This window comes from Schistocerca nitens, chromosome 4 (genome assembly GCF_023898315.1).
Source record: "Schistocerca nitens isolate TAMUIC-IGC-003100 chromosome 4, iqSchNite1.1, whole genome shotgun sequence".
NCBI classification, from domain to species: domain Eukaryota; kingdom Metazoa; phylum Arthropoda; class Insecta; order Orthoptera; family Acrididae; genus Schistocerca; species Schistocerca nitens.
Genome location: NC_064617.1, coordinates 263,105,150 through 263,121,786, shown reverse-complemented (window position 1 = coordinate 263,121,786; position 16,637 = coordinate 263,105,150). Strand labels below are relative to the sequence as shown.

The window sequence follows — 16,637 nt, the reverse complement described above, 5'->3', positions numbered from 1 at the left end:
TACAATATTTAGTACTAATGCATTATACATACAAAAGGATGGAATAACCATGGGGCGTAGTATAGCTGGCACAATAGGTCATATATTTTTAAAAACATTACAAAAAAAATTCTTCTAGCCCCACAAACTCACTTGCACAGAAAATTGCAAATTATTACCTTCATGTAGATGACACCTTGCTACTAACAGACAGTTCCAACACAGACATTCAACAGATACACAGAATGTTAAATGAACTTCACCCCAACAAGAAATTCATAATGGAACCATAAAAAAATAAAATGACTGACTTCCTGAACCTAACAATAAAAAACATTCACAATGGACATCAATTTGAAGTCTACAGAAAACACACAACATCAGAAACATCATTAATGCAAATTCCTGTAGTCGTAAAACACACAAACATGCGTATTTTTATATGATGATGAACAGACTGATGAATCTACCATTACAATAATCCATTATACAAAAGGAATTGGAGATCCACAAGTATGTAGCAAACAAAACAACTTCAATCCAACATAACCAGCCAAATTTATGACAAATACAAGAAACGGAAACAAATTAAGATTCATAGTGGCATAAAATTAACAACAGAGGTATCAACAAAACAGAAAATAATATACATACCACAAACATACATTGGAAATATATCAAACAAACTTCGCATATTACTACACCGCCCCACAGAAAGATTTGCATACCACAGTGCACATAAGCTAAGAACATACCTCTGTTCCAGAAAAATGACACTACCAGTGCACACATACACAGGAGTATATAAAATTAATTAAAATGACTGTAAATATTTCTATATAGGTCAGACGGGCAGAAATATCAAAATCACATGCCGATAACATACCAGAAACACAGATCGAAAATGCTCTGGGCTAATAATGAACTTTTTAGAAGAATTAGAATCATACATTCACATACATATACACTCCTGGAAATTGAAATAAGAACACCGTGAATTCATTGTCCCAGGAAGGGGAAACTTTATTGACACATTTCTGGGGTCAGATACATCACATGATCACACTGACAGAACCACAGGCACATAGACACAGGCAACAGAGCATGCACAATGTCGGCACTAGTACAGTGTATATCCACCTTTCGCAGCAATGCAGGCTGCTATTCTCCCATGGAGACGATCGTAGAGATGCTGGATGTAGTCCTGTGGAACGGCTTGCCATGCCATTTCCACCTGGCGCCTCAGTTGGACCAGCGTTCGTGCCGGACGTGCAGACCGCGTGAGACGACGCTTCATCCAGTCCCAAACATGCTCAATGGGGGACAGATCCGGAGATCTTGCTGGCCAGGGTAGTTGACTTACACCTTCTAGAGCACGTTGGGTGGCACGGGATACATGCGGACGTGCATTGTCCTGTTGGAACAGCAAGTTCCCTTGCCGGTCTAGGAATGGTAGAACGATGGGTTCGATGACGGTTTGGATGTACCGTGCACTATTCAGTGTCCCCTCGACGATCACCAGTGGTGTACGGCCAGTGTAGGAGATCGCTCCCCACACCATGATGCCGGGTGTTGGCCCTGTGTGCCTCGGTCGTATGCAGTCCTGATTGTGGCGCTCACCTGCACGGCGCCAAACACGCATACGACCATCATTGGCACCAAGGCAGAAGCGACTCTCATCGCTGAAGACGACACGTCTCCATTCGTCCCTCCATTCACGCCTGTCGCGACACCACTGGAGGCGGGCTGTACGATGTTGGGGCGTGAGCGGAAGACGGCCTAACGGTGTGCGGGACCGTAGCCCAGCTTCATGGAGACGGTTGCGAATGGTCCTCGCCGATACCCCAGGAGCAACAGTGTCCCTAATTTGCTGGGAAGTGGCGGTGCGGTCCCCTACGGCACTGCGTAGGATCCTACGGTCTTGGCGTGCATCCGTGCGTCGCTGCGGTCCGGTCCCAGGTCGACGGGCACGTGCACCTTCCGCCGACCACTGGCGACAACATCGATGTACTGTGGAGACCTCACGCCCCACGTGTTGAGCAATTCGGCGGTACGTCCACCCGGCCTCCCGCATGCCCACTATACGCCCTCGCTCAAAGTCCGTCAACTGCACATACGGTTCACGTCCACGCTGTCGCGGCATGCTACCAGTGTTAAAGACTGCGATGGAGCTCCGTATGCCACGGCAAACTGGCTGACACTGACGGCGGCGGTGCACAAATGCTGCGCAGCTAGCGCCATTCGACGGCCAACACCGCGGTTCCTGGTGTGTCCGCTGTGCCGTGCATGTGATCATTGCTTATACAGCCCTCTCGCAGTGTCCGGAGCAAGTATGGTGGGTCTGACACACCGGTGTCAATGTGTTCTTTTTTCCATTTCCAGGAGTGTATTTCCAGTCAAAATTCTTAACAAACAAAATGATTTAAAACATAAAAAATTATACTGACAACTTTATTGAAATTACAGAAAATGATAATGCATAAAACAAATTTACAGGCAAAGACAACACGAATGAACATAAGCAAAGAATTTACCACTAGCACTCACACCTCCATATATGAACAAGCCAACTATGTAAGTATATAATATTGCTGACTTTGCTGTTAATTGAAGCTGTTAAACATACGGAATATATTAAATAGGTCTTAGCAAATGTTACTGAGCAACAAATTCCACTGCTGGGACATTATGTATCTAACAAAAACAATTTCATCTGCACTACACCTACAATATGCAGCAATACGAGGTATTTAGACAGCGACAGTGTTAACGATGTGTTATGGAAGTAAGTACTATGACAATTATATACAAAACTGTTATTAGTTACAAGTACACATAGATACATGTACTAACAAATCTATATATTTCCAAACAGCCACAGAGCCTAAATTAGTTTACAGCACCAGAAAATGACATCTTAATAAGAGGTCTTTGAATATATCAGCATTTTGGCTTTAGTATACATATAATGTCCTTAAACGACATCCAGAATGCCGCACGCCAATAATAATTCAAAATATTTGAACATTCCCTACCATATCTTTTCATTTGTATATTATGGTGATCATAAGATGTAGGCACGAGCACTGGAACGTACTTCATACTTTTTTTTTCATACATGATACTAGTTCATCTTACTACTGAGAATGATCAGTCTTTCAATCACTATTTGTGCTAGTGTAAGCTGTTGCCAGCACACCAGCTGGCAAAGATGTAGCAAGAAGGTGAGCGGCCAAAGACAGACTCGCAAGCAAAACACCGCCAACACCCTCTCGACCGCAAGTATTCAGATTGCCGCCACGAACTGGAGGGCTCAGTCTCAGTCAGTCAGTCTCAGTCACTAGCGCAGTCTCAGTCTCGGCCACTAACCCTGCCTCTCAATCACTGGCGCACTAACTCACACTCCAAATTGGCATCTGGCAGCAAACTGCGATCAGCGCAGTGTTTATAGCAGGACTTGTACCGTACTAGCAGTGAGGCTAATGTAGACTATTAGTAGAAGAGCTTGTACCACAACACACAGACTCTCTTAAAGATAAGTAGCTTCATGTTAGTGTAAATAAAGAAGCCTGTTAATACATGTGTGCAGTTTCTTCTCCCTCGATTCCTATGGGACAAGACTCAACAGTGTCGACGAGGACAGTGGCCATGAGTATAATTCAGTGCAGATTGAAGATAATCATCTTGGTTGAAGATTTTGCTTCCTTCTCTTATGTTTTAGCTTGCAGGGGTGCTCATTTCTATTTGCTCAAATTGTTGTTGTTTGTTCTTACATGTATTCTATGAAGGGAGCCACAAAACCAATCAAATTTCTCTTTTCAGAGGCTTTGCTTGCTTTTTTGCTACAACAACAAGCACGTACACAGCTGCGCAGACTGGCATGTAGACAGGCAAACAGGCCTGTGAATTTAGTTAAGTCTTGCCCTAGATGTTTTGCTCACCAGAAGAGACAGGATCGCCCATCACGTAATGCAACTTGTTACACGTGTGGAAAAAAAGGCCATGTCCAAGCAGTTTGTTTCCAATGGCACAAGACCACCAATTTTGCTTGCTCCCAGAAAAAAACAGGCTCGTGCACATGCCATGAACATTGTGTTTTCAAAACCTACAACAGGTTCCGACAACAGTAAGATTAAGGTTGTGCCTCCTTCTTGCCCTAGTGCTGGGCAACAATGTTCTAACAAACTATTTGTCTCCTTATGAAGTGCTGGCTGTCGTGTGAACTTTCAGTTAGATGCAGGTGCCACAGTAACTTTGCTTAATCATGCCACATATGAACAGTTAGGCTCACCATGCCTTTCTAAATCTAGCAAGCACCTCACTGCTTACAATAGACAGGAAATTCCAGGGCTTGGACAGTGTAGTTTGCCTGCCACTAACAAATCTCACACAACAGTGAATTTTACTGTGTTGGAATCAAGAGGCAGCGAGAACATTTTCAGTTTAGATGCCTTTGACGTAGCATACAAGACATACTTTCAGTATCAGCTTTTGATCCAAAAGACAATGTGGCTAGCTTGCTTAAAGAATTCCCTGAACTTTTTTTTCAGAAGGAATGGGGAAATCTAATAACTTTGTAGTGCTTGTTACATTGAAAGACAATGCACAGTCTAAGTTTTTCCGGGCATGCCCTGTTCCAATTGCTTTAAGAGACAAAGCTGTCAGTGAATTGTAAGAATTGCAAGGTAATGTGTAACTGCTCCCATTCGAGCCAGTCAATGGGCAAGTCCCCTCATTTTGCTGCCTAAGCCTTCTGATCACATTCGTATTTTTGTTGACTTCAAGTCAACAGTCAACCCACAGACAGTAGTTGACACTTATCCGTTACCTCACCCTGAGGAACTCATAGACAGGCTTGGTGCAGGACATTTTCTAACAAGGGAACCTCCCCATCGCACCCCCCTCAGATTTAGTTATAAGTTAGCACAGTGGATAGGCCTTGAAAAATTGAACACAGATCAACCGAGAAAACAGGAAGAAGTTACGTGGAACTATGAAAAAATAAGCAAAATATACAAACTGAATAGTCCATGCGCAACATAGGTAACATCAAGGATACTTGGGGCACAGGAGAGCTGTGGTCCCGTGGTTAGCGTGAGCAGCTGCGAAACCAGTGGTCCTTGGTTCGAGTCTTCCCTCGACTGAAAAATTTTAATTTTTATTTTCAGACAATTATCAAAGTTCAGGCACTCACGTATAATCAACTTCGCTCTCCAAAATTCCAGGACATGTTCGGATTTGCTTGGACATATGCAGGATTTGACGGTCTACACAGGGAAAAATTTGAAAACGTTAAAAACATACGTTTTGACAGAGCACAGGGAAAACTGTGCGACTGTGAAACTGTTGCATTAATTTGTTGCAGTTTATGTGACAAACTCTTATGTTTTCATCACTTTTTTGGGAGTGATTATCACATCCACAAGAAAACCTAAATCGGGCAAGGTAGAAGAATCTTTTTACCCATTCGCCAAGTGTACAAGTTAGGTGGGTCGACAACATATTCCTGTCATGTGACGCACATGCCGTCACCAGTGTCGTATAGAATATATCAGACGTGTTTTCCTGTGGAGGAATCGGTTGACCTATGACCTTGCGATCAGATGTTTTCGGTTCCCATTGGAGAGGCACGTCCTTCCGTCTACTAATCGCATGGTTTTGTGGTGCGGTCGCAAAACACAGACACTAAACTTATTACAGTGAATAGAGACGTCAATGAACGAACGGACAGATCATAACTTTGCGAAAATAAAGAAAGTAAACTTTTCACTCGAGGGAAGACCTGAACCAAGAACCTTTCGTTCCGCAGTTGCTCATGCTAATCGCGGGACCACGGCGCTCCTGAGTTCGCACTATCCTTGATGTTGCTTATCGTGCACATGGACTACTCAGTTTGTATATTTTGCTTATTTTTTTCATGGTTCCACACAACTTCTTCCTGTTTTCTTGATAGATCTGTGTTCAGTTTTTCAAGGCCTATCCACTGTGCCAACTTATAACTAAATCTGAGGGGGGTGCGATGGGGAGGTTCCCTTGTAAGATAGATTTGTATGATGCCTACTTGCAAATTCCACTGGATGAAGAATCACAGGAAGTGTTTGTTGTAAATACATACTTAGGACTGTTCATGTATTTGCATTTTCCCGCCGGCAATGCTTCCGCACCCGCCATTTTTCAACGTTACTTGGAACAGCTGACTGCAAAAGTGGCATTTTGTTCGAACTATCTTGACGATATTGTCATCTCAGGTCATACACCAGAGAAACAAATTGCCAATTTATGCGCTCTTTTTCAAGTGTTGTCAGTAGCAGGGTTCAAATGTCATCTCGAAAAATGTGACTTTTTTCAAACTGAACTAAAGTGACACATGACACAGTCATGTGATAAACAGTCAGGGTGAGCAGCCCCTCCACTCTCATTTGCTTGCAATCCATGACTGCCTGCTCCTTACAATGTGTCTAAACTGCATGCAGTACTTGGCAAGATGACATACTACATTTGGTTCATACCGAATACCTGCCAGATCGCAACTCCACTGCATCACTTGTGTCGCAAAAATGTACCTTTTGTGTGGACTAAAGACTGTCAAAACACATTTCAGAAACTCAAAAATGCCTTGCTCAGTGACAGATGTTTAGTACATTTTGACCTTGCTAAGCCAGTAGTTTTGAGAGTCAACACTTCCTACTGCGGAATTGGCGCTGCGATTTTGCACAGAACTGGTGCACAAGACAGACTTATTGATTATGCCTCAAAGTTGTTAACTCAAACTCAGTGCAATTATTCTCAAATTGAAAAAGAAGCTCTCACTATTGCGTATGGTGTGACCAAATTCCATCACTATCTGCATGATCGCAAGTTCTATCTAGCGGCAGATCACAAGCCTTCACAGTCCTTGTTTCATTTGTCAAAGCCAGTTCCGACACGCATTGCTTAAAAATTGCAATGGTGAGCTTTGTTGCTTTCACACTATCAGTATGAAATTGTGTACAGACCTACAGCAAAGCATGGCAATGCAGACACCCTTTCTCGTCTTCCGATTGGCCCAGACTCTGATTTTGATTCACCTGCTGCATTTTGTTGCCAAAGCATTGCACAGGACTCTGAATTGCTGGACACTTTTCCCTTGCACTACAGAAAAATTGCACAGGCCACAGAAGCAGACCCAGATCTCAAGATTTTGTTGCATTACATTCACATGTCTTGGCCTCGTTCATTGAACAGTATCCAAAACTCAGTTGCGCACCGATACTTTGCACGTTGGCATAAATTTCAGTTCAACAGGGTGTGATTCTAGTTCAAAATGTCAGTGGACAATCATGTGTGCTTATTCTCAAAGTGTTGCAAAAGGATGTGTTGTGCTTGCTCCACCAAGGACATTGGGGAATTGTTTGCTCTAAACAGTTAGTGTGACGGCACTGTACTTGGCAGGGCACAGACACCCACAATCAACAGATGACATCACAGTGTCACACATGCAAGGAAAACAAATCCACTCCACCACAGATATTCTCAGCTTGGCCTAATACTCAATTGCCATGGCAACGAGTGCACACTGACTCAGGCAATGGACCACAGTTCACTTCACATGATTTTGAACAGTTTTGTGAATGAAATGGTATTTGTCATCTGACAAGTGCTCTGTTACAACCACAGTCCAACTGAGAAGCAGAATGCTTCGTGTGCACTTTAAGCAACAGATGGCCAAGCTTCGCACCACCCACACACGGGAACAGGCATTGCAACTCTTCCTTGCCCCCTACTGTTTCCACCCATGAGACAGACCATCATCAGCAGACCTTCTGCATGGCTGCCGCCATTGAACACTGCTACAGTTGCTGCATACAATGCAGCATCCAGCACCGGCAATGTTTCGCAAGTATCGCTTTGCGCTGCATGATCTTTTTCTTTTCAGGGTTTATGGCAGCTGTGGGCACTGGGAAAGAGATAAGATCCATGAATGCATTGGTTCTTTTATGTACTTGATTACAGGTGCGATGGTTTGCAGCACTGCCACCAGAACCAAATTCATGCATGTCATTTGCCCAGTGATTCTGCTGCTTTTCTTCCCTCAGATTCATGACTTCATGGGACTGTGCGGCCACTGAAGCCACCCACTTGTGCCAGCATAGGACCCCAGTAGGAGCGGATGGACAATGCGCCCTTGCCCCTGCCATCCTCGCTCTCTGACCCAATGGAGCAGGACCCGCTATTTCCATTGCCGTCCCCGTCATCATCCCAGGACATGCCTTCAGGCCTGGACATGTGTCCTGGCAGAAGTTTTCCGGAGGATGTTCCTGTTGCCTCATAAGCCAGATAGCTGGGTATAGTTGGGAGTATGCCGTCTTCCAAAGGCATAGTTCCCTGCTTATCTCTATGTCCAGCATCCTGCCTCTCTCCCAGTTGTCATACACATCCACCCTACATGACAACGGTGCGGCTTTTTTCAGGGGGGAGGAATGTGTTGGTGTAAGCTATGGCCAGCACACTGGTTGGCAAAGATGTAGCAAGAAGATCGATAGCAGGTGCTGGATCAACAGTGTCTATAAGGAAGGCCAAAGGCAGACTCACAAGCAACATGCCACCAATGCGCAGTCTCAGTCACTAGCTCAGCTGCTCAGTCACTGGAGCACTAACTCGCACTCCAAGTTCGTAACTGTCAGTACACTATGACCAGTGTAATGTTTATAGCGGGACTTATGATTCCTGTTAATGTAAATAAAGAACCCTGTTAATATATGTGTGTAGTTGTGTTGTAGAAAGAGGACACCAGCCACCAAACAACATCCTCTCCCTTGACCCCTATGGGACAAGACTCAACAATGTAGATGAGGACACAACAGTGGTGACAAGGATACAACACTATTTATGGGGAAATTTGCTATTTGGAAATGATGATTAAACACTCTAAGGTTCTTGCTGAAGCATGAAAAAGTTGCAGATATAAAATTTTAGATTGTCCATCTCTCAGTTATAAAGGAAACCATAATGTCCTGACTGATTCAAACATATCAATAATTTGAAAGAGTGTAGAGAGCACAAAAGCAAAGCACAGAAAATCCCCAGACGGTTTACAACATATAGGAGGAAGGTCTAAGCTCAACTGGGAGGAAGGTCTAAGCTCAACTGCTTATAACAAAAGGAGAATGATCAAACTACTGTAAGACATTACACACAGATACTAGACAACATTTTTAAAAAATAATAATATTCGGGGGACAGGAAACAATAGGCCTATGAAACTGATAGCAACATATGCAGACAATACTGTAGCAAAAACAATGTAAATGGGGTAGGTTCCTGGACATGGAAATATACATAGCGAATGCCTAAAAGGTATTTAAACTATTCAGTATGTACATAACAACAACAAATGGATGGAAACATGGAAAAGAAATACTGCACGAAGGTATACTACTCCACAAGAGAGCATGAATTTCTTGGTAACACTGGGGGAAAAAACTACAAAATGTCCCAAAACCTGAATGGAGAAGCAATTTCAAAGGAAAAAGAGCAGATAGGTTTCCAAAGTAAATGATTAGAAAGTATCTTGACAGATCTTGGGAAGCCCACCTGGGTTTTGTACACCTCCAAAGGCATATGACACTGCCCTTTCTGTGGATTGTGATATGCAATGCAATGTAGTAGCATAAATTTCCAGCCCTTGAAAGCTGTATGAAACATGAACCCAAACATTTCTGCGAGTATTAGATTGGGAAGACTACAGTGGACCTATAAAAACCACTAGCAATTAAGACACGGATACTGTACGATCCCAACACTAGCAATTAAGACACGGATACTGTACGATCCCAACACTCTTAAAGAACTATGTTCCATATACCATGTCCAACTGGAGAAGGAAATGCCACAAAATGGGAAAACCTGATGGAGAAAGCACTATCCACAGCCTACAGCTTGTTGAATATCAGGTGACCCTAACAGCTGATGAAGATTTGATTTGATCTACACATGAAGACAAAACAACAGAGGTATTAGCCTGCTGATGCCTGCAATGAAACTCAGTTTATTGGAAAGTTGGGAAAAAAGGAGGCAGGAACTGGAACATGTAAGTCCAATTCCACTGGAAGGCAGGGGCTACAAGTGGTGGATCGCAAAGACCAACAAATCTGGCTAAATATGGCAGCAGTTGTAACAAACTTGCCTGAATAAATTTAACCCGACAGTGTCAGTACTCCACCAGACATGGAGGAGGCACTGCAATATCTTCAGTTAACCTGCAGCAATTTGAAAAAATGCTGCACAAAAAACTTCAACTTCTATCCACAATAGTCAGTAACCATTGAGAGATCAAATTATATGAAATCTTCCCAGTTCTCCAGACTTGTCTGTAAGTGATTGTTTTTATTGGCGTTATGTAAAGTATCTGAGGTATACCGACAAACTAAAACTGCAGTTATATCACATCACAACTAAAATTTCATATACCATTGTTATGAAAAGGTCAGACTGTTATTTACCAAAGAGAGGAAGCATAGAGTCATAGACAGAGAAAAAAAATTGCCAAATTTATGGCTTTCAGGCAAAAAAATCCTTCTTCAGAAACAGAACACACATACACACACACACAATAAATAAAAAAGCAAGGGACTCACACACAAATGGCTACTGTTTACAGGTGCTTGTGTCAAAACTGAGTGGCCATAGACAGTAGCAGTGAGTGTGAGTGTGTGCGTGCCTCTCTCTCTCTCTCTCTCTCTCTCTCTCTCTCTCTCTCTCTCTCTCTCTGTGTGTGTGTGTGTGTGTGTGTGTGTGTGTGTGTTTTCTGTTACTGAAGAAGGGCTATTTCATCCGAAAGCTGAAGTTTATCAGACTTTTCATTATGACTGTCTACAACACAAAGCCTCCTCTATCTGTTGAGGAGCAAACTATCCTATTTAATGAAAATAATCAATTTTTGAAAATATAATGTAATCGGGTAGATACAAAATCTACTCACCAAGCAGTAGCAGAAGGTGTTGCCAGCATACACTCTCTGCCTGCACTCATTCATCCTAACTGATAACTTAGTGATAGCCATGCTGATGTGAAACGCCAAACAGTGTTTACATAACAGCTGGTACATGAAACGTTTCATTTCACAGGTGGCTCTCTCTTTGATAGTATAAGTTTTGCTAGTTACAGGGCTGGTACTAGTGGTGGTAGGAGGGTGAATAAAGCAAGTCTTATGGCAGGGATGGCCACAGGTGTAGGACTCACACAATGGAGAAATGGGTACTGAAGGAGAATAGGGTTTGACAAGGATACTGTGGAGATTGGGAGGGTGACAAAAAGGCACTCTATGTGTGGTAGACAAAATGGAAGACAGAATGAACCTCATATTAGGGCACGATTGTAGGAAATCTTAGCCTTGTCGAAGCAGATGATAATACATTGAAGACCAGGATAATACTGATTGACAAAACTGAGTCTGAATGACAATACTGACCTGCTCTATGTACCCTCTTACCACCACCTGTACAAGTTATGTAACAGGCAAAACACACTATTAACGAGGGAGCCACCTGTGGAATGATGCACGCCATGTACCAGATGTTATGTAAACACTGTTTTGCCTATTACATTGGCATGATAACCACTAAGTTATCAGTTAGGATGAATGGGAATAAGCAGAGGGCGTATATTGCCAACACAAAATATCTTGTTTAAGGGCATGCACTAACATGACAGTCATGACCTCAGTGCCTGTTTCACCTAACACGCCATCTGGATTCTTCCGCCAAGACCCCAGTTTCTCAGAACTCATCAGGTGGGGACTAGCGCTACAACATTTCCTTGGTTCTTGCCACCCACCTAACATCAATTTACAATAATTTCTCCCGCCTCAGTATTTCTTCACAAAAACTACTCCTTTCTTCACTCCGTTTTAGTTTTCTGCACCTTCGATTTTCTTACCTGTCTATTTTTGCTGTATCCCTCACACCTCTGTCACATACATTGCACTTAGCTTTTCACTCTTATTAACTCGTGCTCGATGTTTTAGCATTAATCTCTATCTTCCATATTACCCTGACCTGGGTTTCTTGGCGATTTTTCCAAAACTCTCCCAATTTCCTAAACATCACCAGTCATTTCCCATCACCCCTCTTCCTTTTTTTTCCTTCAACCCTTCTGACAAAAAAAGGAAATTCTGTAACCACTGGCTTCGAAAACTTGTTAATTTCGATACCTTTATAGTAGTGTTCTTCTGCCACCACTTGGTGAGTAGTTTTTTTTATCTATGAAATTACATTAAATCTATCCTATTCATATTGTTATTCCATCCTGGACTTTCCATTGTTTAAAAGTTCAAATAATGATGATGCACCATATCACAAGAAAAATCAACTTTGTAATAATCATGTAGAACATCTGAAAAGTGTATTATGAAGCCAATTTGCAACTAACAGAAAATTAACAATATATGTCCACCATTCGGAAAATAAAATCATATCTGTCTTGGATTTCATAGTTTCAACCTCAATTTTAAAATTTTCACATCCCTGTTGCTCACTCCTAAACACTTCTAGTTAAAGTTGAAGGAATAACAGTAGCTTACCTTATACACAAATCAGCCAACACATTGATGACATTTACTTTTACTATTATATCATCTGTCTCACGTAATACACACCCCAAAAGGGATACTACATCCTTGGCAAACAGATCATTTTGAAGGCTCATCTTACCAAGTGTAATTACAGCCATGGCCTGCAGTGGAGTATTTTCCAGTGGCACTGTAAAATTATTCATGTTTTATTACACTTCACAGACATAAAAACACAGAGAAATTTTTTTTATCTTTCTTAGCTACAGAGCCCTAATTAGTCTAAGTATAATACACTAGCAAACCTGGCAATGCTTCAATGCTTTGCAACTGCAAAATATGTCTAGGAATTGGATATATGACCCAATCTCCTTCTATCCACCTCTCTCTGTCCATTATCCTCCTAGCCCCCCCCCCCCCCCCCCTCTCTCGGCACACAATTTGTCCTTTGTCCATAACCTTCTCTTCCCTACATCTGTTGATGATTTCCGCCTCCCTTTCTCTCTGTCCTGTCCGTCTCCTCCTTGTCCACGTGCCCCCCCCCCCCCCCCCCCCGGGTCTGTCCATCTCCTCTTCCATCCTCTCTCTAACCTTGAGTGTTAATTATTGTTTTTGCCAACAAAACCTTGACTGGGAGTTGAATTCACTTAAAAGTGAATGGGAGAATGATTCTTATCATTGGTGTACAGAACACGAGAGACCGATCTCCAGCTGCTCGATCTGTGAGGATAGTAGCTTCAGTAACAGCATTCATCACCATTTTAATCTGTGGATGGGTAGGACTGCAACATTTCAGATGATTCAGATCCTGGAGTAGTTTTCTAATCTTAAGCCAATAAACCACAGAAACCACTTCACTATTTTCTATAAAAACCAACTGTGAGGAAGAAAATAAAACGGCACTTTGTTGTGTATGTAACTGTTGTTAAAAATTACGTATAAGGAAAGAGACATTTGAGAGAAACCATTTGTCTAATGGTTTAAATGCCCTGTTATTGTAGTTAAAATTGACTATGAAAATGTTAACAAAACTGCACATTTTCACAGTACAGTGTTTTCTTTCTCGCAGTTAGCTTTAACAGAAAACCCGCAAATTGTTGTTTATGAAAAAATACATCCTATGTCAGAGTGAACATTTATTAAAGCACCATGTAAAAATTTGAAGTAAATTGGTGAAGCACTTTTCGAAATTTTTGCTAACAAAGTTCCCACTTTATACATGACATATATTAGAATATTGTATGTATTAAAAATACACTCCTGGAAATGGAAAAAAGAACACATTGACACCGGTGTGTCAGACCCACCATACTTGCTCCGGACACTGCGAGAGGGCTGTACAAGCAATGATCACACGCACGGCACAGCGGACACACCAGGAACCGCGGTGTTGGCCGTCGAATGGCGCTAGCTGCGCAGCATTTGTGCACCGCCGCCGTCAGTGTCAGCCAGTTTGCCGTGGCATACGGAGCTCCATCGCAGTCTTTAACACTGGTAGCATGCCGCGACAGCCTGGACGTGAACCGTATGTGCAGTTGACGGACTTTGAGCGAGGGCGTATAGTGGGCATGCGGGAGGCCGGGTGGACGTACCGCCGAATTGCTCAACACGTGGGGCGTGAGGTCTCCACAGTACATCGATGTTGTCGCCAGTGGTCGGCGGAAGGTGCACGTGCCCGTCGACCTGGGACCGGACCGCAGCGACGCACGGATGCACGCCAAGACCGTAGGATCCTACGCAGTGCCGTAGGGGACCGCACCGCCACTTCCCAGCAAATTAGGGACACTGTTGCTCCTGGGGTATCGGCGAGGACCATTCGCAACCGTCTCCATGAAGCTGGGCTACGGTCCCGCACACCGTTAGGCCGTCTTCCGCTCACGCCCCAACATCGTGCAGCCCGCCTCCAGTGGTGTCGCGACAGGCGTGAATGGAGGGACGAATGGAGACGTGTCGTCTTCAGCGATGAGAGTCGCTTCTGCCTTGGTGCCAATGATGGTCGTATGCGTGTTTGGTGCCGTGCAGGTGAGCGCCACAATCAGGACTGCATACGACCGAGGCACACAGGGCCAACACCCGGCATTGTGGTGTGGGGAGCGATCTCCTACACTGGCCGTACACCAATGGTGATCGTCGAGGGGACACTGAATAGTGCACGGTACATCCAAACCGTCATCGAACCCATCGTTCTACCATTCCTAGACCGGCAAGGGAACTTGCTGTTCCAACAGGACAATGCACGTCCGCATGTATCCCGTGCCACCCAACGTGCTCTAGAAGGTGTAAGTCAACTACCCTGGCCATCAAGATCTCCGGATCTGTCCCCCATTGAGCATGTTTGGGACTGGATGAAGCGTCGTCTCAAGCGGTCTGCACGTCCAGCACGAACGCTGGTCCAACTGAGGCGCCAGGTGGAAATGGCATGGCAAGCCGTTCCACAGGACTACATCCAGCATCTCTACGATCGTCTCCATGGGAGAATAGCAGCCTGCATTGCTGCGAAAGGTGGATATACACTGTACTAGTGCCGACATTGTGCATGCTCTGTTGCCTGTGTCTATGTGCCTGTGGTTCTGTCAGTGTGATCATGTGATGTATCTGACCCCAGGAATGTGTCAATAAAGTTTCCCCTTCCTGGGACAATGAATTCACGGTGTTCTTATTTCAATTTCCAGGAGTGTATATATGGCCAATGTCTGTCCAAACATTTATTATAGTATCATGTAAAAATTTGAAGTAAATTGGTCAAGAACAGTTCAAGATTTGTGCTAAGTTAACCCTTAAAAGTGTTTATTTATACAGGGTTATTACAAATGATTGAAGAGATTTCACAGCTCTACAATAACTTTATAATTTGAGATATTTTCACAATGCTTTGCACACACATACAAAAACTCAAAAAGTTTTTTTAGGCATTCTCAAATGTTTGATATTTGCCCCTTTAGTGATTCGGCAGACATCAAGCCGATAATCAAGTTCCTCCCACACTCGGCGCAGCATGTCCCCATCAATGAGTTCGAAAGCATCGTTGATGCGAGCTCGCAGTTCTGGCACGTTTCTTGGTAGAGGAGGTTTAAACACTGAATCTTTCACATAACCCCACAGAAAGAAATCGCATGGGGTTAAGTCGGGAGAGCGTGCAGGCCATGACATGAATTGCTGATCATGATCTCCACCACGACCGATCCATCGGTTTTCCAATCTCCTGTTTAAGAAATGCCGAACATCATTATGGAAGTGCGGTGGAGCACCATCCTGTTGAAAGATGAAGTCGGCGCTGTCGGTCTCCAGTTGTGGCATGAGCCAATTTTCCAGCATGTCCAGATACACGTGTCCTGTAACGTTTTTTTCGCAGAAGAAAAAGGGTCCGTAAACTTTAAACCGTGAGATTGCACAAAACACATTAACTTTTGGTGAATTGCGAATTTGCTGCACGAATGTATGAGGATTCTCTACCGCCCAGATTCGCACATTGTGTCTGTTCACTTCACCATTAAGAAAAAATGTTGCTTCATCACTGAAAACAAATTTCGCACTGAACGCATCCTCTTCCATGAGCTGTAGCAACCGCGCCGAAAATTCAAAGCGTTTGACTTTGTCATCGGGTGTCAGGGCTTGTAGCAATTGTAAACGGTAAGCCTTTTCCGTAAGATTTTCCAAACCGTTGGCTGTGGTACGTTTAGCTCCCTGCTTGCTTTATTTGTCGACTTCCGTGGGCTACGCGTGAAACTTGCCCGCACGCGTTCAACCGTTTCTTCGCTCACTGCAGGCCGACCCGTTGATTTCCCCTTACAGAGGCATCCAGAAGCTTTAAACTTCGCATACCATCGCCGAATGGAGTTAGCAGTTGGTGAATCTTTGTTGAACTTCGTCCTGAAGTGTCGTTGCACTGTTATGACTGACTGATGTGAGTGCATTTCAAGCACGACATACGCTTTCTCGGCTCCTGTCGCCATTTTGTCTCACTGCACTCTTGAGCGCTCTGGCGGCAGAAACCTGAAGTGCGGCTTCAGCCGAACAAAACTTTATGACTTTTTCTACGTATCTGTAGTGTGTCGTGACCATATGTCAATGAATGGAGCTACAGTGAATTTATGAAATCGCTGCAATCATT

The 16,637-nt window shown here is 43.6% G+C and overlaps 1 protein-coding gene across 1 annotated transcript in view; it reads right to left on the bottom strand.

Moving 5' to 3' along the window:
• The window catches only part of LOC126253530 (condensin-2 complex subunit D3-like), a 161,618-nt gene that overhangs the window by 36,102 nt on the left and 108,879 nt on the right, over positions 1 to 16,637 (bottom strand). The window contains exon 7 of the mRNA XM_049954913.1: positions 12,539 to 12,716. Within this exon, the coding sequence (XP_049810870.1) occupies positions 12,539 to 12,716 (178 nt within the window). The remainder of the gene's footprint in view (positions 1 to 12,538; positions 12,717 to 16,637) is intronic.